Genomic DNA, 20,896 nt, shown 5'->3' with positions numbered 1-20,896 from the left:
CGCTGTTATTTAGCATAAAAGGCAATTTTCCTTTGTTGAAAAGCACTCCTTCCCAACCATTTCCTAAAGCAAAATTTTAAAAATGGATTCTTTTCAGAGTTTGAAAAGTTCATGAAAATACAACCACAGTACATTTTCTGCTTCGATGACTCACTAAAGCCAAAGCTCTCTGAGCCCTTTTTACACTCCATCTCTTTCTCACCTATGCCCAGGGTGCCAGTGGAATCACCTTCTACTGACTCAAGCAAGGTCACTTCACAGCATCTGCATTTTGGAACTCAAAACTCCTGTTCCAGTTAGAACCAGACAGCAAAATCATATAGATCGCCATTTGCCCTTTTCTCTAATGGACCTTGTTTAGGAAGAATAATGGCCTACTCTGCATACTGCATATTTTATACTTATTCAGAGTTAGACAAGAAACAGCTACTATTAGTTTTTCTTCTAGCCTGGAATATCACTTGTAAATGAGCTATTTGCTACAAATATCATTGTTGGGTCTCATCTACATTCCCTGAAAAAGTCCTGTGAGTGCCCCATGCGGACACCCTAGGCCAGGGTTTCTAATGTCGGCACTATTAACGTCTTGGACCATTTAGTTTTTGTTGTGAGGGACTGTCCTGTGCACTGTAAGCTGTTTAACAGCATCCCTGACCTTTACGAATGAGATAATAGCAGCCCCTCAGGTGTAATAAAAAATACCTTGACATTACCGAACATCCCCTGGAAACAAAATCACTCTGGGTCGAGGACCACTGCAGTTCTCCACCAGTGGATGGTGTTTCTCTAATGATGCCTTTAAACTGTGTCGTAACAGGTGCGAATGTGACAGCCTCACTAGAATCTAAGTTCTTCCTGGTCTCTGCCTGAAGGTGTTTCCTGGTCATGGGAGTGTGATGGTGCTGCACCAGGAGTAGGCTGGAGTGCTCCCAACCAATGAGGGAATGGACTGAACGGGCAAATACCTAGCTAGCTTCCTTGCCTCTCAGAGGAAACTGCTGAGGTGTGCTCTCTACACTCTCAGATGGTTCACAGCAGGAATGAGCAGGTCCCCACAATCTACTCAATGATGCATCCTTCACTGGCTCTCCTTCCTTCCCTGTCTCAATTTCTTCCTTCCTCACCTGCTTTCGTAAGATCATCTCTAACTAATGTAATTGCATTCAAATTTCTGTCTCCTGTTTTGCTGTAGGGGGAACTTAACGAAGACAGTAATCTTCCAAGTTTGGGAGTACACCTTAGGAGTCAAGATATGGGTTTGACCCTGGCTCTCCAGTTCACAGAGGAAAACCTGGGATTTAATCACTTCTTTAAGTCTTTGTTATTTTGTATATAAGAAAAGCTGTAATAATGGTCATATTCTTGCGGGTTAAATTAGATCATGCATACAAAAATTTAATATGGCACATGGTTATAAGTGATCAATAAATATTGGCTTTTATTATTGGTCTAGAAATGATAAGATTTATGTTATAGCTTCATCATTTCCTAACTCCCTGCTTTGTGGCAGGTTAAGTGGGATACAGATATGTAGAGAGAATTCCATTCTCACCCCTATTTTTTTTCCCATGAACCTTCCTCCTAGTGTCAATTTTGGCTTACATTATACGTTGTAGGAATCCAAACAGTCTTTCATTGGCATTAAACCCTCAGCTTAGGACATATGGCTTCTAGCATCTCAGTATTTCTTGCTGGGAATTATACCTCAGTTGGAAGACCTTCCTTTCAACCTAATAAAAAAAAGTTCATTCAATAAATGTTTATAAGCCCCCTCCTCATGGTAATGCCTGTTCTCTGTGTTGGGCCACAACCATGAACAAGATACACAGAATGCCTGCCTTCACGGTGTTTAAAGTCTGGGGCCAATTTCACCAATTAGTTCTAAATAATCAATTCAGAATCCATAAAATGCTTAAGGGATTTAACACTCCAGGGGGTGTTGCAGACTTGCTGTGATGATGGCTCATAAAAAAAGCCTGGAGAAAGGGATAGCCTGAACTGAGAAACACTGAAACACCCCAATTCGCCTGGCAGACCCAGGAAGAAAAGTCTCAGGGCAGGCTTCCAGAGTGGATACATATATCACAGGAAGCCAGAAGACCCAGCAGAGGAGGGCCAGGTAGCACACCACTTGTCAAGGCCATCGGGAATGTACTGGGAGACGGCACTGGTGAGCAGGCCCCTGCGTCTCCAGGTTTGGTAGTAGACTAGGACTCACCGGAGCAAAGGAGGTTGTGCTCCGTGTTGCTGGCAATAGGGATGATGGATGTTGAAAGTCTCCCTGCTTCCCAAGCAACAGAGGCTAGGCGATGGCGCTTCCTCCTCTCTTTCCTTTTGCAGATGTAAGACCTCCACCTGAAGGCTTTCCCCACCCAATCCTAATTCCACCTCCATTCATTTTTCACAGGCTTTATCCCCCTCAAAACTGCTTTCACTGCTACTTCTGACTCTGATGCTGATCTGCTTCCTGGGGGGCCTAAGGGACACAATGAGCTTCTAGAAATGTTTTTCATACCTAATTCTAAGTTCTTTCTTCCACCACAGCTGCTATTTTTTCCTCTCCTCAGTGGTTAAAAAAAGAGGGTTTCCCAAAGGTCATCAGATAAGCTGCAGCAAAAAGAGAAAAACAGAATGCTGCAGTATATTTCCAGGGAAGACACGCAAAGACAACAAAGAATGTCAAAGCTAATTGTTTTCAGTGTGACAAAAAGGTTTTAATTAACTTTTTTGGAGTCTTGCTGTTGCCCAGACTGGAGTGCAGTGGCTCAATCTCAGCTCACCGCAAACTCCGCCTCCTTTTCAATGGATTCTCCTGCCTCAGCCTCCCGAGTAGCTGGGATTACAGATGCCCACCACTATGCCCAGCTAATTTTTGTATTTTTAGTAGAGATGGGGTTTTGCTATGTTAGCCAGGCTGGTCTCGAACTCCTGACCTCAAGCAATCCTTCTGCCTGGCCTCCCAAAGTACTGGGATTACGGACGTGAGCCACTGTGTCTGGCATATCAACTTACTTTCAAGGCCTCTGACTACGTCTTGTAGAATCTAAACCAATCTTCTCACACACCTGTCTGATTCCACAGCCAACAAGAAGGTTGGAAAACAAAAACCAAGGTCGGGTGCCAAGGCAACCCAAGGGGAGGATAGTACCTCATCATTTTTCTTTCCTCTCTTCTTTTTACCACTTTGCCTTTTTCTTCCTTTTTATGGCCAAGGTAAGTATGGGATGTGGGCCAAAACAAGTTTAATCTGAATTGTTCATTTTTGCTTAATTTAAAATATTTTCTCATGAATACACTGCATAAGCCTCTGTAAAAAAGAGGACCCCAGGGCAGCTTGAGGCACTCATATGTAACTAATTAATGCACAAAGCAGGCAATTACTTCCCTTCATTAGAGCTCTTCCCATCTCTGGGCTTAAAGTGATCTTCCTGTGAACTCCCACATGCATTAACTGTTTGTATGACGACACCTTTCAGCTCTGTGTTGACAGGTGTGAATGTGCTAGCCTCACTAGAATCTAAGTTACTTAAGGGTGGAATCTACAGTTTATTCATCCTGGTAAACTCCATAGCACTTAGTATAGTGCTTTGTACAGAGTATATGCCAAACACTTGAGAGCTTGCAAAAGCAGTGCTGGAACAAACAGTATGGCTGCTACAGACAGCAAGCTTCTAAGGGGTGGTCAGTGGCACCAAATGGAGCAGAGCATTTAAAAGGGGGGGAAAAATATCACTGTAGTTGACGATCATGCTGTGTAGCAGCGTGGTGAAGCTGAGCAATGAGCCAGTAAGTGTAGACACCCTTTCAAGAAGTTTGGAGACGTAAAGAAGAAGACATAGCATAACAGCTTGACTGATGGCAGGGTAAATGCCTTTTTGTTGTTAAAAAGCCTTGAATAAGGTCTTGAATAAGACTGTAGACTTAGAAGAAGAAATCAACAGAGATGCTACAAGGGTGTAGAACAGGTGGGCAGGTATGGGCTAAGGTCACAAATGAAGAGTCTTGGAAAGGAGGTGGGGATACCTATTATTTGAAAGTAGGAAGGATGATGGAGAGAACATCTGCTTGTAGTTCTGAGGGCAGGGCTTCAAGCTAATGTAGAATATAAAAGCTATGGAAGTAAAAATAAAAGTCAATTAAAGGAAGGACTACTGAGTTGAAGAGAACAGCCTTAATTCTGTAGAAGAATCTAATCAGCCAAATATTATGACTTTATATATCAACACTTAGTAAGTCAGAATCAAACAGAAAATGAATGGTGGTGTTATCAGTTTCCTAGGGCCGAGATAGCAAACTACCAAAAAAGTTTGGCTTAAAATAACAGTTCTGAAGGCAAGAACTCAGAAATGATGGTGTCTGCAGGACCAAGCCTTCTCTGACGGCTCTAGGGGAGAATCGTCCTTACCACTTCTAACTTCCGGTGTTTGCTGGCAAGCCTTGGCATACCTTGGCCTGTAGAGTCACAGGCTCATCTTCCTTCCCTCTGTGTCTGTGTGTGCAAACTTCCCTTTTAAAAAAAAAAAACCACCAAGTTAAATCAGACTGACCCTGATGATCTCATTTTAAATTTGATTACCTCAATAAAAGAACTTATTTCCAACTAAGGTCAGATTCTAAGGGACTGGGGATTAGGGATACAATTTACCTTTTTTAGGAAACACAGTTCTACCTGTAGCAGATGGGTGCAAGGGTGTAGGTCCAAGGCTGATAAGTGAGCGTGGATAAAGGGAGTGAGAGAAAATGAAGCTGCTAATGAGAACATCAGGGGAGTGACTGACCATGGGGCCTACACTGGGAGAAGCAAATTCTGGAGATCAAGAGTTGGAGGGATAGGGTAAAGGGTTAACAGGAAGGAAGTTACAGGGCAAGCTGGTTCAGCAGCAGTCATGGTACGAGACAAGATCGAGAGAGTGGGGACTTCAGGGTCTAAGATCTTGGATTCATGACATGAGGCTGGAGGTTTGCCTGTGACTACAGCAGGTCAGCTGCAGAGGCCGCATGGAAGAATATGGAAGATGACGTGAGGGAAGGGGACAAAGGACAACTGTATTGGGAAGTGCTAGTTGTGAAGAAAGGTGAGATAATATCCTATAGCTCAGGAGATAAGGACACGGGGAAAGGGCAGAAGATTTGGAGGGGAAAGACTCTAAGAGTCCTCAGAAATGGGGCACAAGTGTGGAAGGAATCCTAAGGAGCAGGAAACATGGGAATTCCTGTGTGACCACAGTACAGTGCAGAAGAGGTCTCTTTTGGTAAAGTCTGGGAGTAAACGTTGGGGCTGGAGGGGGAGGAAAAATGAAGGCAAAATGATGAGCCAAAGCCTTAACCAGATATTTCATGTTGTGACAGTCATTACTGAGCAAAAGTTGCCTTTTGATTTGTCTTGAATGTCATGAGGGAGTGGCTGAAAAAGCCCCCGTTGGTAAACCAAAACGTCGGTACTGACTTTTGGTCACAGCCCTCTGCCTAAGACTCTGCAGCTTTGCTGCCTAAAGGGCCCTGTGTTGGCTCCTGACTGCAGCTCTACACAGAGGCCACAGGCAGTGAGATGAGCAGCAGGAGAGTTGCTTAGTTATATAAAATAGGGACACTGCTACCTCCCTCATAGGGCTGCTTGGGTTTTTGGCCTACAGTTAAGACCTTAATAAATATTAGTGGTGGTAGCTACCATTATTATAATAAATCCCACAGTCTAATGGAGGAGGGTTGAAAACATACTCCTCAAAATCTTAGTAACAATACTGATGAGTCCCTCTCTCCTTCCTCCCTTCCCCTAAAGATAAAGAATCCACCAACATAATCCCAGAACATTTATTTCCAGAGGTTTTTCATCAAAGGGCACAATCTTGAATAAAATTATACCACTATACCTAAAAGCAACGCTACGCAGTAAGCAAAATCTGCCCTGAACCCTTTCACAGAAGAAACCTCAAAAAGGCATTTTCCGTCTCCTGACAGTTTTACAATATTCATACCTTCTATGCACTTCAAGTTCCATCTCTCACTTTCTAACTTCTTTAACAGAAATGTGTGTTCACAAGCTGTATGTGTGCACATGTGCCTGTGTGTACACAAAAGGCTCATTTTTACCTAGTTGATAAAGGAGTTGAGACAATGTTTTGGAAAAAATAAGTTGGGAAAAAAAAGTTACCCCAACACGATGGCAAAGGCAAGCTAAAAAGGCTTCATGCTAGAGCCGACTCTCTGCTCAAACTCTTACATCCTAAAAATGTCCCTGTGGGGGCCTAAAAATTGAAATCCACTTGGTTCATGGCCTTGAGTTCACTCCTGTCCTGAATTTCCCCAGTGCAGGTCCAGAAGGGCGAGATGTGGCAGAAAGAAGACTCCAGGGACACAAGGTCTCAGGATGCACAGTTCACCTTGGCCTCATGTGCCTGGGCTGGGGAGAGGGAGACTATTCAACAGCCTGTGTTTGGCTGGGTACAGTGGCTCACGCTTGTAATCCCAGCACTTTGGGAGGCCGAGGCAGGCAGATCACTTGAGGTCAGGAGTTTGAGACCATGGTGAAACTCCATCTCTGCTAAAAATAAAAAAATTAGCTGGCTGTGGTGGCACACACCTGTAATCCCACCTACTCAGGAGGCTGAGGCAGGAGAATTGCTTTAACCCGGGAGTCGAAGGCTGCAGTAAGCCGAGATTGCACCACGGCACTCTAGCCTGAGTGACAGAGCAAGACTCCGTCTCAAAAAACAAAAACCCCAAAAACAAAAGCCTGTGCTTTAGACCTGACTCTTTAGCCTTGGTTTCTCCCAGTACCTTCACTGGGTCTTAGGAACTTTAATGCTCAAAACTAATCCCTGTGCCCCAGGAACTCCATCATGAACCTCAAGAGCCCTCCTAAAAGTATTTGGTCGGTGACTTCAGTCTGACCACGAGCCACCTGCCTCATTCCACAGTACCCTTCTTGGCATCTCAGTGGGGAGTCATGGTGCCTTGCCATGTAGAGCACATAGCCTGCTTTAAGAAAAGGAGAAGGTGGGTAGAGGAAGCTGAGGCTGCTGTGCAGGCCACTGCTGAGTCCTGGCATGGGGTCGAGTGAAGTTCTGTGGGAGGGGTTGGGCCCTGGGGGACCCTCTTAGGCAGATGCCTTTGCTGCTTTCCGAGCCTGGAACTCCTGTTTTGCTTTCTCCCTCTGTTCTTGCTCTCTCTGGATCAAGTGTACACGGTCTAGATGCCACCGCTGCAGTTGCTGCTCATAGGTGGCGATGTCCTCTGCTTCACAGGTGGAGAGTTTTTCCTTCACAAGCTGCGTGGTCACACTTAAAAGACTTTCTGACTCAATTTTGCCCAGAGCCTGAAGCTTCGAATGTAAGGCCTGTTGGAAACAAAGGGGAAAAAAGAAGAGAAAGGTAGAGAAGTGAGAGGAGGGTACAAAGAGGAAAGATGAAGCCACCTGCAAAATATCTACATGTTTTGCTTGTAGAAAAAAACCATTTTGTTAGGAATTGTCATGTTGCCTTTCTTCTAGGTGCTATTATTAGCTTTTGCTATGTTTTTCAGCTCAGGAATTTTGCTAAGATGCAACACACGTGATTTCTCCCCTTTCACTCACAAATAGTAAATGGAACTCCACATGCTGTGTCTCCCTGTGTTTTAAACCACAAAGACAGTCAGGCTGTAACAAACCTATGTTTCCACCCTGACCTAAACCAAACCAAGCAGCAAACTCTAAGAATAAGAATTCTAATATGCAACGAAACGGCAGAGGCATCTGGTAACTGGAGCAAGCCCATCCGTACCTGTGCCTTCAGAATAACTGAAACAAATATTTGCCTTCCTGGCGTTCCTCTCAATAGATGGAAATCAGTTCAAGGAACAGCTGCCCTGAGTGCCTGCACTGTTAGCGGCGTCCACCTGCTGTGCTCCAGTGCAGGTCAGCCTTTACATACTGCCTGCTTACAGCTTTATCGAAATGGCAGCTTGGTTTGGTTGTTCTGTTCCTGGAGAAGTAAGTATTAAAACATTAATCTATTTAAGTACTTCAAGATGCACTCTCTCATGAGAGAGCCACTTATGGGCCCAGCTGTAGCTTATACCACACATCCTCATGTTCCACAAACAAATGTCACTCATTGGCACAGGGGAGGAGGCTTGCTCCAGTAACAGGGCTGGGGGTGGGCAGGGTGCCTAGGCTCCAGAAGGGGCCAGAGGCCTAGTGTGAGAGTCAGTCATATAAAAATGGCTCCCCAAAAATGGCCTCAGACTAATAAAATTCAGGCAACGGGAAGAAAAGGAAATGTAAAACGAAATTGATTTCTCTCTGATATTGCTCTCCATGTGGTTTGAAGCCAACAAGACAGCTTGGGACACCAGAATGAGGACTCAACTGTGAGTCAGCAAACTTTTGTTCAAATATAAAGTCAGTCACTATGGGCTAGTTTTTCTCGGCTTTGCTGTCATCTAACATGAGAAAGCAGTCTCTAGTATCCAGAGCTCTTGAGAGAAATAAAATGCACTGGTGCCCGACACACAGTTAGGAATTGATAAACATTTGTCTTTTTTTTTTTTATTTTCATAAAAATGCATTTGTAGAGGAATAGGGCTGAGAACTTAATGCAGGCACAGGTTTCTATTCTCGGAGGCAAAGTATGTAAGAAACAGAAGGACGTTTTAATTTTTAGGAATGGTGTGGCAACCTTGGTCAATGTGAATGCAATAAATCATAGTATATGGGCTAAGTAGATTTTTTTTCTTTGGCTTTTCCAAATAAACAAGGTTAAGCAAATAGCTTGAAGGGGAAGGCATGCAAATTCTCAGCCCAACTATACTGCCAGTTTCAAGTAAGAGGGAAGTTGAGCAATGACTTTATAGAAGTACGTGGAGAAACTGCTGCTAAAAATACAGCAGGATCCCCCTTCCAACACTGGGAAATAGGTCCAGTCTAACTACTGAAAAGATTTAAACACAATAATCTAGCAAAGTTTACATCTTATCAGTACCAAAGTAACATAACAAGTCACACACAACAAAAGGGAATGTTTTTTGCTCTGTATAAAGAATTCCCATTCTGGCAGCACATTTTTTCCCCTTTGCACTAGACAAAAATCAAAGCAGCTAAGAAGCCAAGCATTCAAACGTTGAACATGGTTCTTTCCTGACACTGATCGCAGAGCATCTCGGGATGTACAGAGTAAGAAGCTACCAAAGGTGGCTTCAGTGCTCAGGGCTGTTCTGGAAAGAAAGAGTCAAACTGTTTACAGCTTCCATGCAGTATAAGGGAACAACATAAAGCTGCCAAAGATGAGCAGAGAAAGATGCCTGCGTCTTACCTCTACATATTCAAATGTGGCATTATAATGTCTAACTGGGTTTCTAGGTTATCAAGCACATTTAGTGCAAGATGGAGAAATGGCCACTTTCCACCTGGGGTGGGAGTCAGGTTATTGCTATGAGGAGGCAAGCAACTATCCAGCCAACAGGTGCAGCATATCAGGAATGAGTGCGTAATGAAATGCTACTTTAGTGAACAAAACTGTGACTGATTCACTCAAGTACAAAAATGAGCATAAAAATTCCACTGGTTTCTTTTAAGACCACTTCCTGTGCAAAGCAATAAAAATGTAATTTTTGATGTCAGTTTCTAATGCCTCTTTGTGTGTGACATTGATGCACGAAAAGAATGCTTGTCCATCACCACACGAGAGGAGTGTGTTTTACACACTGCTGAGGAGACACAATTCTGCTATGACTCACCTTAAATCGTTCCAGGTATTGAGGAAGTTTGGACTGTTCTGTTTCCTCAATGTCTAACTGCTCCACCAGTTTTTCTGACTCCTGGTTGTCTTCACCTTTTTGGGACTGTTCCTCTGAAGCCCCATCAGCTGGAGAAGTCAGAGCCTTTAGCACAGCATCCAGCACATCGAGCTGTGGAGCAGAAAGCGGGTCAGCAACTACATGTCTTATGGCCCAAAAGCACATGGTGAAGAGAGACTGGAGAAGGCGAAAGGAAGAATGAGCTCTAAAAAACTGTGAGAAGATTGCTCTTATAAAACTGTAGGAAATATAAACGGTTATATTTTTTCACATTATAAACACCCTATCAGATGGCATCAAAAATAGTATAAAACGATAGTATAAATAAGCAAGCTAGGTTGGGTATGGTGGCTCATGCCTGTAATCTCAGTATTTTGGAAGGATGATGTGGAAGGACTGCTTGAGCCCAGGAGTTTGAGACCAGCCTGGGCAACAGAGAAAGATTGTGTCACTGAAAAAAAAAAAAAAAGCCAAGCATGGTGGTGCAGCCCTGTGGTCTCAGCTACTCAGGAGGCTGAAGTGGGAAGACTGCTTGAGCCTGGAGGCTGAGGCTATAGTGAGCCATGATCACACCACTGCACTCCAGCCTGGGTGACACAGGGAGGCCCTGTCTCAAAGACCAAGCAAGAACAAAACACCAAATAAGTGAGCTAAGAATTATTTGTGTAAGTGAATCAGCACAATGGCAGCTAAGTTCACTTTTAGTTAGCCAGGTAGGAATCCAGGAATTATGCTTGATGGGATAAAGTACTTCCCTCTTCCATGTCTTTCTTCCTCAATCAGTTTGGATTTGGGACAAAGGGATAGATCATTACAGACCACAACCAACCAAAGGACGTTTTAAGTGTATGTTAAAGCCTTTGGAAATAAGCAAGGGCCCCCACTCAGAGAAAGACTTTAGCTCACACAGTATATGTAAATTAAGGATCAGTGTAATCCACATAAGCTGCTGGCAAAGACCAGAGATCCATATATGAAATTCATTTGAGTGAGGTAATTTCTGTGACTTAGGAAGTAAATTTAAAAATGGAGGGTTTCCTTTTGTTCTGACCCCTCTCCCCTCCACTTTCACTTTGAGGCACACCTCCCTTGACCCACGGAGGGCCTAATCATCAGAAATGGGATATTAGCAACAGTAAGGCCAGCATAAACACCTGCCTGGAAACCAGTTAATCCTGTCCATGTCACATCAGAACAGAAATCCTGAAAATATGCCAAGGCCTTTTAATACCACTAATATATTACAGCCAAACTGGACACATAGCACACTCTTGCTGACATGTGAACTCATTTTCTACTGTTTGAATGCAAAGAATGCAAATCTGGCTCAGATTGGAAGGAATATTTCCCTGGAAAAGGATTTACGTATATTTTGTGTTTTCAATCACCAGTACTGACTACAGCAGCGTTAAAACAAGTATATTGAGAAATGTACATCCTTTATCCTTTGTTATAAATGTCTGGTTACCAGCATAATGATTCACTAGACATAAGTATAAGGTGACAGTACAGACACCAGACCTGACCATCTCGGGACTGAAATGAAAGCCTTGGGGTAAGCCCTAGTAACCAGAGTCAAGACAAAACAAATATGTGGCTCTATGGTAACCTTTACACCATGGTAACAAGACAACCAATGTCCTTCTAGGCCTCATACTGGCTGCTTGGACAGGAGCAGACACTGCAGCCGTCTGTGGGATGTAAGGCTTGTCATGTCTCCTGGAGTTCAAGCAACCCCATATTGTCAAGGGTCCTAGGTGACCAAGAGGTCACGACCTTTGGGGCTGGTGGGAGGGTAGTGTTCTTGTCCTGGTAAAGTGAATACCTTAGAACTTTGAAAGAAATATCTGACCCAGATCTCATCAGCATCACACATTCACACAGAATGGTTTAAGATGGTTCCATCTCTGGTCCCAGATTCATTTCTTGAGGACTTTTATGGAGAAAAATGCTATGTACCCTCTCGGGACTACATGGGGTACAGAAACACCAAACATATTTAAAATGAAATTTTACCCTCTCTTGAGTTCCCACTGAGATGTTTTTGGGTGAGAGGTGAGGGATGAGGCAGTGGAATAGTTTTTTCCCTAGACGATGAACTATAAATCAATGTTAATCCTATTTTCTAGTGCCTTTGGTCAGGAGCATTGAAAATGTCTGTGGTTTTTCATTTTTTCAACTGGATAAGTATCTACTTTGTAGAAATAAAGAAAGTGGGGGTAGGGGAAAGACAAAACAAATTCAAAGTTCAGGTTATGGGTAAATTCAAAGTTCAGATGGCTAAATCTCACTGTATTAGTCTGAGGAACATACCGCTTCTCTACACAGCTTTATGTCTTCCGGAGAGGCAGCTACTTTCTCCATCACTTGAAGGGCTCTGTCAAGGTAGCCTGGCTTCCATATCAGAGGCATGTTGTGGTACACAGCTCGTAGCCCTTGCTGCAATTCCACCTTCCCTGTGGCCAGAATGAACAACAAAGAATGTTTAGCCATGTCTTCCTACCATTTCTAGGACTGAGGACCTGAAGGCCCAAGTGAATGTTCACCTGGCAGCTCTAGAAGCAGAGAAGGGTCACTTCTAATCTGTGCCAAGAGACTCATCTCATCCAGTGACATTTCAGATGTATAATGAAGAATGTGAGTAAAATTTCACCGTATCCATTTTTTAATATAAAATTAGATGAACTTGTTTTTCTTCTTTCTCATTTGGGCTGGTGGAGATTTTCATGAAGATGTATAAACCACTGGGCTGAGGGCAATTGAGAAGCTGACATATATGCCTTTAGGTAAGGACACCCTTAAAAAGCAAGTCAACTGAGATACAATTTTTGTTTTAAAAACAAAATCTTCCCCAGAAAAAGAAATCCCATAACATTCCTACTGTGAAAATCTTGTCAACCTCTGACAACCTTCCCTGCTAAGAAATGTTTGACATTTTTTGAAATCCTTCAAAACACCCAATCTACTGTCAGTATAAAAAAACCTCATCTTTCCCTTCTTTCCTTTGAGTTTCATCAGTTTTAAAATCACAGAGTTCTCATGATCCCTTCAGATCTCTGGACATGAACACTTCTCTGGCTACCTCAAGCCATCACACCTGGAGTTCAAGATGTGGACACCAGACAGCAGGGTCTTCTAGTAGGGAGATGGCTGTCTGTATTCCTGTGGTGTAGGAATTTGGTCTCTGCACTAATGACCAAAGTCACCTTGAGCTGCCCAGTCTTAAATCCACCTTCTTTTATCTTTCCTGGGAAGGAGGATTGGGGAAAGCCAGAGTAAGACACAAACAGACAAAGCTTATCAGGCGACAGCTAATTTTAGACCTTTAAGGTGCTTGGGGCTGGACTGCAGTTACATTCTGGGCAGCTGCTTCCATCAGGGTTGAGTGAGGCTGCACAGCATATGACACAATGAGAGCAAAGAGCTTCTGATCTGATGGTTGCCATCACAAAGAACCAGAGCCTCTGCTCACAAACAACCACAAAGTACATTTTCTTTGCCCTCTCAACTTCTGACCAATCCAGGCTGTATGACAGTCCTAAATGCTAATCTGAAAGCAAAGGAAAATGCATGTAAATCAATATTAAAAGGAGGTGGCAAATAAGGAAAAAATGATTTTTAAAAAGAGTGGTCAACTCCTTTGTTAATCTGATAGACAGTCAATAACATCAACTTCAAAAGCAGTCAAATTGCCATAACTTTGTGATTTTCAAAAAACAAAGGTAGCAGAACCAATGTATAATTGTGAGATGCCTAATTACTTAAGAGATGATGGGAGAGTAATAAAATAATATACATTTAATAAGCCTTCTGTAAATAAGCACATTTTATGTACATTTAGGTTGAATCTTTTTTTTTTTTTGAGACAGAGTCTTGCTGTGTTGCCCAGGCTGGAGTGCAGTGGTGTAAACTCGGCTCACCACAACCTCCTTCTCCTGGGTGCAAGCGATTCTCCTGCCTCAGCCTCCCGAGTGGCTGGGACTACAGGCACGCACCACCATGCCCAGATGATTTTTGTATTTTTAGTAAAGACAGGGTTTTGCTATGTTGGCCAGGCTGGTCTCGAATTCCTGACCTCGTAAGCCAGTACGCCTGGCCTATGTTGAATCTTATTTGCCCAGATTCCATACAACCCAGGTTCTGAGGTCACTCTTCGGGAGGCTTTGTCCTCTTAACCTGTCTGATTTTCAGTGGAATCAGGGCACAAAAGGAAAGCCACCATCGTACCTCCTGGTGCAGTTACACGGTACCCATGAGCTATTCTGCTTTTCCTGAAGTGCTCTACTTGTGCTCTCAGTTTCTCTTCCCTAAACAGGGTTAGAACGTCCCTTTCTTTATCCGTTCTTCACACTGATTGCCACTAAATATTATTATCTATGGCCACCAGAACTAGTTCTTGCTTTACCAGTGGTGACAGATTTTAAGAATCCTTTTTACTCTCTTATGCAGTAACTGTAAGGCCGTCAAGATCTATTTTTATGTCTAAAAATGAAGGCTAATTGGATTTCACTGGTAAACTTGAATCAAATTATAATTTTGTTATGAACTAGAAGAATGCAACAATTCTGCTGAAGAACAATATTTGTAAGGATCATTTAGCTTACCAAGAAGTGCATAGCCATATAACTGGGAACTGAAACCCACTGAGTTTTTCTGTTTCAGACCTGGAAGCAATAGGGATGCACCGAAGTTCCTCTCCTCTTCCCACTGCAACAGAATATACTGGATCATGGTCCTTCCAAGCAATGAATACTTTATACAAAAATGGGACTTTTAATGACATGAGGAAAAGAACATGTTATAACATTAAGTAAACAAAGAAGAACAAAGCTATATATACATTATAATCCTAATTTTGTAAATAAAAGGTACTTATGTCGAAAGAAAAATATAGGAAAAGAATACTCTAGATGTTAATGGATTTTTGGGTAGTGAAATTATGAGCAATTTTGGTTTTCTTTTCTGCATCTTTTATTATTTTCCAAAAATTTGGCAATGAATAAGCATTTCTTTTACAGTCAGAAAAGCAAAACAGAACAAAAATAAAGAGTACACCTTAAACCAACAGTCACTTGAGACAATCAATAAAGATTCAACATGCTGTCGGCCCCATAGTCACTCACACTGCTGTGGCCTGATGGAGCAAGCTTTTGAATTTTAAACAATTCAGCAATGATAAGACCTCTTCAGAGTGTTAGAATAAATACCACTATTAAGTTGCTTTTAGATAGATTGGTGCCTCTCAAAAACAAATTAGGCAATCAGAAACACTTAGTTATCGTTTCTTTCAACCCAGGGTGCAAAATTACGTTTCAATAAAATCGAAGCCTTTTGAGACAGCGGGGAAACAAAGGACAAAAATACAAGCATTGCTAAACTTGCTGCAGACTAGTAACAACAATGACTAGAGGACTTGCTGGCAATGTGGCCAGGGGAGAGCCTTGGCAACTCCCCAGTGGGATCTGTGATCTTCTTGGTCCCACCTGAGTATACACTGACCAGGGCTGGAGCCTTAACTCTGGCTTCAAAACATAGAACACTAAGCTCAGGTTGCCCTGCACTGGTTTCTGTACCCAGAGGTTAGGGAGAACAGAGAATGAATAATGTCTGCAGCCTGCAGGTGCAGCCACGTGCAAGTGAGGCACCCCAGGTGTTAATAGGCACCCAAACATCTTTACTGTGAACAGCCTTTGTGCAATACGAGTGTCATTTCTTGAGGTTGTTCCCCAATCTTTGAGAAAAGCAAAGATCTCGGGGAAAAAACAAAACTCCCCCACAAGCATTTCTGCAACACAGGTAAATAAAAGAGCTGGTAATTAAAAACCAGGTCATTTTACTTTCAAAAGCAAATCACTCTAAGAAGTTTGATTCTCCCCACCTAAAACTGCACGAAAAATGGGGCCCATGAATAATAAATAAGGAGGCTTAAAAACATGATTTCCCCCTCATAGAGAAAAACATGAGCAACAGTATCAGGATGTAGTAGGGGTTAAAGCCAAATGAATACTACAATATCTAAGCAATAGATAACTGATGTGTTAGGAGTCCAGCAAGGGTGGTGATACTTCTAAAGGACTTCAAAAAAGATGAATGAAAACAAACAGATGACTGATTAGAAATTTTCTGATCATTGTCTGGGCATATTGCAACTTCTGCTGCTTATATGAAGCTATTCATGTGTTAACATAAAATAATAGATCTCTTCCAAGCCTTTAGTTTCTTTTCTATTTTATTTCTTTGGAGACAGGGTCTTGCCCTATTGCCCAGGCTGGAACGCAGAGGCGTGATCACAGCTGACTGTAACCTCAAACTCATGGGATCAAGGGATCTTCCCACCTCAGCCTCCTGAGTAGCTAGGACTATAGGCATGTGCCACACTATGCCTGGTTAATATCTTTTTTATATTTTCAATTTTTGTAGAGATGAGGTCTTGCTATGTTGCCTAGCCTGGTTTCAAACTTTTGGCCTTAAGCAATTCTCTTGCCTTAGCCTCTCAAAGTACTGAGACTACAGGCATGAGCCACTGCACCTGGCCCAAGTCTTTAATTTCTATTGTAGATACTATATGGACTAATTCAGGTACAGTTTCATCAACACCCTCAGAGTTTTTCCATTTTATGCTTTGTCTCTTCAATTAATACAAAGCAAATCCTCATTCTCCCAACTTCCCCTCTTTACTCTCTACTTCATAGCTAGACATCCAAAAGAGCTGTCTATACCTCTAAATCATTCCACAAACCACTCCACTTTGGTTTCCTGCTCCATTACTTTTAAGGAAACAAGGTTACAATTTAGTGCCTCTCATGCCACTAAATGCAATGAACTAATGAACTTTTTTTATTCCTCATCTTACCCTACCTCTTTGGAAGAATTCTACATAGTAGACCATGTCTTCCTGTGGATTCTGTGGCCCAACACATTCCTGATTTACCTTCTTTTCCTTTCTGGCTCATTTGCAAACATCTGCTCATGGATATGAGTCTCCAAAATTGTATCTCCAGTCCATCTTTCCATTAAGCCCCAGTTCCTTGGTGAAATCTTGTGACTGTCTCAAATGTATTTCAACATGCAACATGTTCAAAGCCACATTAATGATTTTTCTCAAAATATCGTCTTTTCCCAAAGTTCCCTTTTGCAAACAACATATGGAACCCCTTCCATCCAGATGGATAAGTCAGAAACTAAGGAGAGAATATGTGACCCCTGCTTCCCTGCCTCATCTTGTTATTTACCTCCCAAATATGCCCACTGACTACTCTCTAACTGTGTCACATCCTACTCTCTATGCTACCACTATCCCTTGTACAGATTCATGGTAGCCTCTCAAATGGTCTGACCATAGCCATCCTTGTCCTGTTCTAATAGCTTATCCAGAGTACTGCCAGAAGGACCTTATCAAAACACAGATTTGATTATTATGTACCCTCTGTTTCAAACTTTTCAAGGGCTTCTCACTATTTTTAGCATGAATACAAAATGGCTTAGTATGACCTACATTCTCCAACCCTATCTCACTCCACATCCTCCCTACCATCTTCTGTTGTAACTACATTGACTATCTTCTTCCAGCCCATTTCTGCTCATTAAGTTTTCTGCCACAGAGCATTTGCCCAGGTTATTTCCTCTTTTTGGACTGTTCTTCCCTCCTTAGCCAGTTAATTACCAGTCATCCTTCAAATAGTAATCTAAGAAGTATTTCCTTAAGGAAGCCCTTCCTAGCCAATTTAAGTTTAAAATACAAACAAAACTCCCTATGATATAGTCTTTTCATAGATTTCTCCTTTGGAGTGCTCATGGTAGTCATAGTTTTATACCTGTGTGATTGTTTTGTCTAAACATCTGTGTTCTTCCTGGATTGTAAGTAGGAAATGTTTGCTCACCATTATATAGCTAGCACTTGCCAAATAGGGAATTTTTATGTGTTCAATGTAGTATATATAATGAATTAATAATGAATGTGGGGTATACTGTAAGACTATGACACTTATCTTAGAAAGGCATAACATGCCACCTACTCTTTAAAATGTGGGCTAGACTAAATGACCTCTTCAGTTCCTACCCAAACTGGGATTTTTTGATGTTACAACTGAGGTTAAGGGCAGATGGCAGAGGCAGACTGCCTGGCTTTACCAGGTGGCTTTGTTATCTGCTAGCTATGGGGTTACTCTGTAACATCTCTAGGCCCCAGTCTCCTTATCTGCCTAGAGTTGTTGTGAGAATTAAATATGTTAATACATTTATAACAAGAACATAGCCTGGTGTAAAGTAAGTGCTACGTAAAATATCAGTTATTGCTCTTGTTATTCTCAGGACAACAATAAGCAATGATTAAATACTCAAACCTAAGACTTAAAACCAAAAACTTGATATTCCAGACTTTCCAAAACGAAACTGCTCTAGAGCAACCTTAGGAAAATACTGATACAAATGAAATAATCAGTATTTAATATCCCAGGTAATGGTCAACGTTAGCTGCCTCACTGCCTCTTTGACATGCCATGTCCATCTCTCAACGATTATCAATGACCCATTTCTGAATGTCTGAGGTGCACTCAGCTTAGCTCAAGTTTCAAAATATGCACAAGGACTTTCTTTTAAGATTCTCTCAAGTGGAAGAACAACCAATTCCATTCATTAGAAACCAGTAACTAAAATGTATAGAATGAGCACTCATTCCTGGTTGTGCCAGCAGACAGCTTTTTCTAGCTTTTGAGAGCAAGCCCCTGCTTGCCTTTTCTAAAGTTCTTAGTGACTGCTTTCGGGAAGATCACTTACGCTGAAGTCTGTCTTCTTTGCCAGGCAATGAAACAAAACATATAGGGAGAGAAGTTGGGTGGAAGGCACTTCAAAGGCTTCTTGCATCATGACCTCAAAAACCACAGATAAAGCATCTAGCAAGAAGATGAAAGTAAAAATGAGAGAAAATTAGTTGTAGGTAATATTACCAAATCTCTATTTGACTATAAACACTCTTAAAAAGTGGGGCATGGTTAAAAAAAAAAAGGCAGAATTAAGAAGTAAAATAACGTGGACTCTGGCCCTACATCTTCCACAAACTAGGTTCTTCCTTACCCTTCAGCTTCTATTTTACATACCACAATGAACTAGATCAGATGCTACTGCACCAGTGTCCTGAAGGACATTAAATAAACCACTCATTTCTCTTGGCTCCCAGTATTATCTTCATAATAATAAAATACGATTTGCTTTATCTACTTCAAAAGAATTTTGGACAGTTCAATAAGATAATACATATGAAAATGGCTCATACCGTGATGCAAGTTTAAGGCATCGTACCTATCAGCTAGAAGAGCTAAGGCATAAAGGAGAAACATATATTCTCAAGGTCACCCTGACAAGCGGAGCAGAGAGGCTGTTCTGACTGCTCTATTCTCTGCTCTGGTACCTTTTCACTGTTAAGGCAGAAGAGGACAAAAAACTAAAGGAAACCCTAAATCTCAGGTATTATTTCAAAGGAAGCAAAATAATGACTATAAAAAGGACAACAAGGCTCAGTTTAAAATACTTGTTGGAAGGGAATGGGAAGTGTTCATTCATAAATTATAAGCCCCTGAGTATAACAGATAATGTATTTGTTTGCACATGAATGCTGGTCATAGGAGAGCAGGCTTGCAATTTTTATTTTCTCTTGATATTCTACAAGATAAATGGAGGGCAAGAAAATCAAGTCAAACAGTTTCTTTTCTGTAGTTATTTGGTGGTAAAGTAGAGAATATTAACAATGACTTGAAATACAGTGCCTGTTCATATCACAAGCACAATAAATGTTTTTGACTTACTAAGTTATTTTTTAACCAATTTCTACATATATTCATAACTATAAAATAGCACTGATTTGCAGCTGTTTCTAGCTAGCTGTTTCTGCACATATTGTCATGGTTCTGAATGAGGCCACAGGCATGAATTTCTATGTTCGTTTTGCAAATGGGGAAACTGAGATAGACAGGCGGACCAGGTAGTCAACTAGTAAGTCAATAGAAAAATAAGAACCTGGAAGGGATTTTCTTTTACATAAACAAACCAACCAGTAATATTTTAAAAGAGCATAGACTCAAAATTAAGTTGAAAAAAAAAAATCTCATTTCTGCTAACTGTTCATTACTGAAGCCAAAATTATACTTGAAAAATAAATGTACTTTATCCTTTATTTATATTCTGGATTTCAGTCAGTTTGGGAAGTGAAATTAGATTGTATAATTAACTTACTTTTCCTCTATAATCATTTATGTACTTTGATATTTTCTATTTTAGCAAAAATAAAAAGAATAATATTTTTAAAAATTTTGCGTAAATGATAATCATTAAAACTTTTCTGACTAAAAGAGTGATGAAGAGATGTTATTAAGGAATAAGAAAGGGGAAGGTCTTATATTTGTACACCTCGCTTTGGGAGTTGGAATACACACGGAATCTGGGCTTAGTTTCTTACCTTTGTAATTTTCTTTCTTTATGAAGGAATCTATCAGTAAATTGAATGTAAAGTTATCTGGAAAAATTCCATATTGAACCTATAATGAAAATGAACATAAGAGGAAACAAAAGAGAAAATTATCTAATTTACTCTGTAATATATGCCTATGTATTACTCAGAATAAAACTTGCCACCATTAGCTTTAAAATATTTGACTATCATTTTACAGCATCTGTAACAGTGAAATAGAAGCCATGACTCATGAGGTTTGGTAACCGGAACTGCTGGTCAGAGTGAGAAAGTTTTGAGTGGGTGTCTGATATGAGAATTGATATGTAAGAAATAAAGCTCCAATTCTAACACCTCATCATAGCTTAAAAAAAAGAAAGAAAGAAACCCACATAAGCCCCCAAATGGTTCAGTGGCTCTTTTTATAAAGTATAAATAGTAATGCCAAAATGGACTCTCATGAGAAAGCAGACATTACACAGCATTTTCTGGTTCTTAGTTTGGCTTTTAATGTCCCAAGAAATATGCCAACAAATATTTACTCCAAAGTTTCTAGAATGTTGTGTCACACAACTCAATATTTGAGAATTCAGATTTCTTAAAATGTGGATGCTTTTAGCAATGGCAGAATGTTGATTTTCTAGGAGCTGATAAATTCTTATGTCTTAGACCTATAGAATC

At 41.2% G+C, this 20,896-nt stretch overlaps 1 protein-coding gene across 1 annotated transcript in view; it reads right to left on the bottom strand.

Annotated features, from left to right (window-relative positions):
• Positions 1-1,411: 1,411 nt before the first annotated feature.
• The window catches only part of MRPS27 (mitochondrial ribosomal protein S27), a 107,006-nt gene continuing 87,521 nt past the window's right edge, over positions 1,412-20,896 (bottom strand). The window contains exons 6-11 of the mRNA XM_002744877.6: positions 20,225-20,303; positions 18,550-18,665; positions 14,379-14,481; positions 12,088-12,230; positions 9,715-9,885; positions 1,412-7,336 (exon numbers count right to left, since the gene is read on the bottom strand). Coding sequence (XP_002744923.2) covers positions 7,097-7,336; positions 9,715-9,885; positions 12,088-12,230; positions 14,379-14,481; positions 18,550-18,665; positions 20,225-20,303 — 852 coding nt within the window. The 3' untranslated portion in view covers positions 1,412-7,096. The remainder of the gene's footprint in view (positions 7,337-9,714; positions 9,886-12,087; positions 12,231-14,378; positions 14,482-18,549; positions 18,666-20,224; positions 20,304-20,896) is intronic.

This window comes from Callithrix jacchus, chromosome 2 (genome assembly GCF_049354715.1).
Source record: "Callithrix jacchus isolate 240 chromosome 2, calJac240_pri, whole genome shotgun sequence".
In the NCBI taxonomy this organism is placed as follows: Eukaryota; Metazoa; Chordata; class Mammalia; order Primates; family Cebidae; genus Callithrix; species Callithrix jacchus.
The sequence above is the reverse complement of the archived record's forward strand: the minus strand, read 5'-3'. Positions and strand labels throughout refer to the sequence as shown.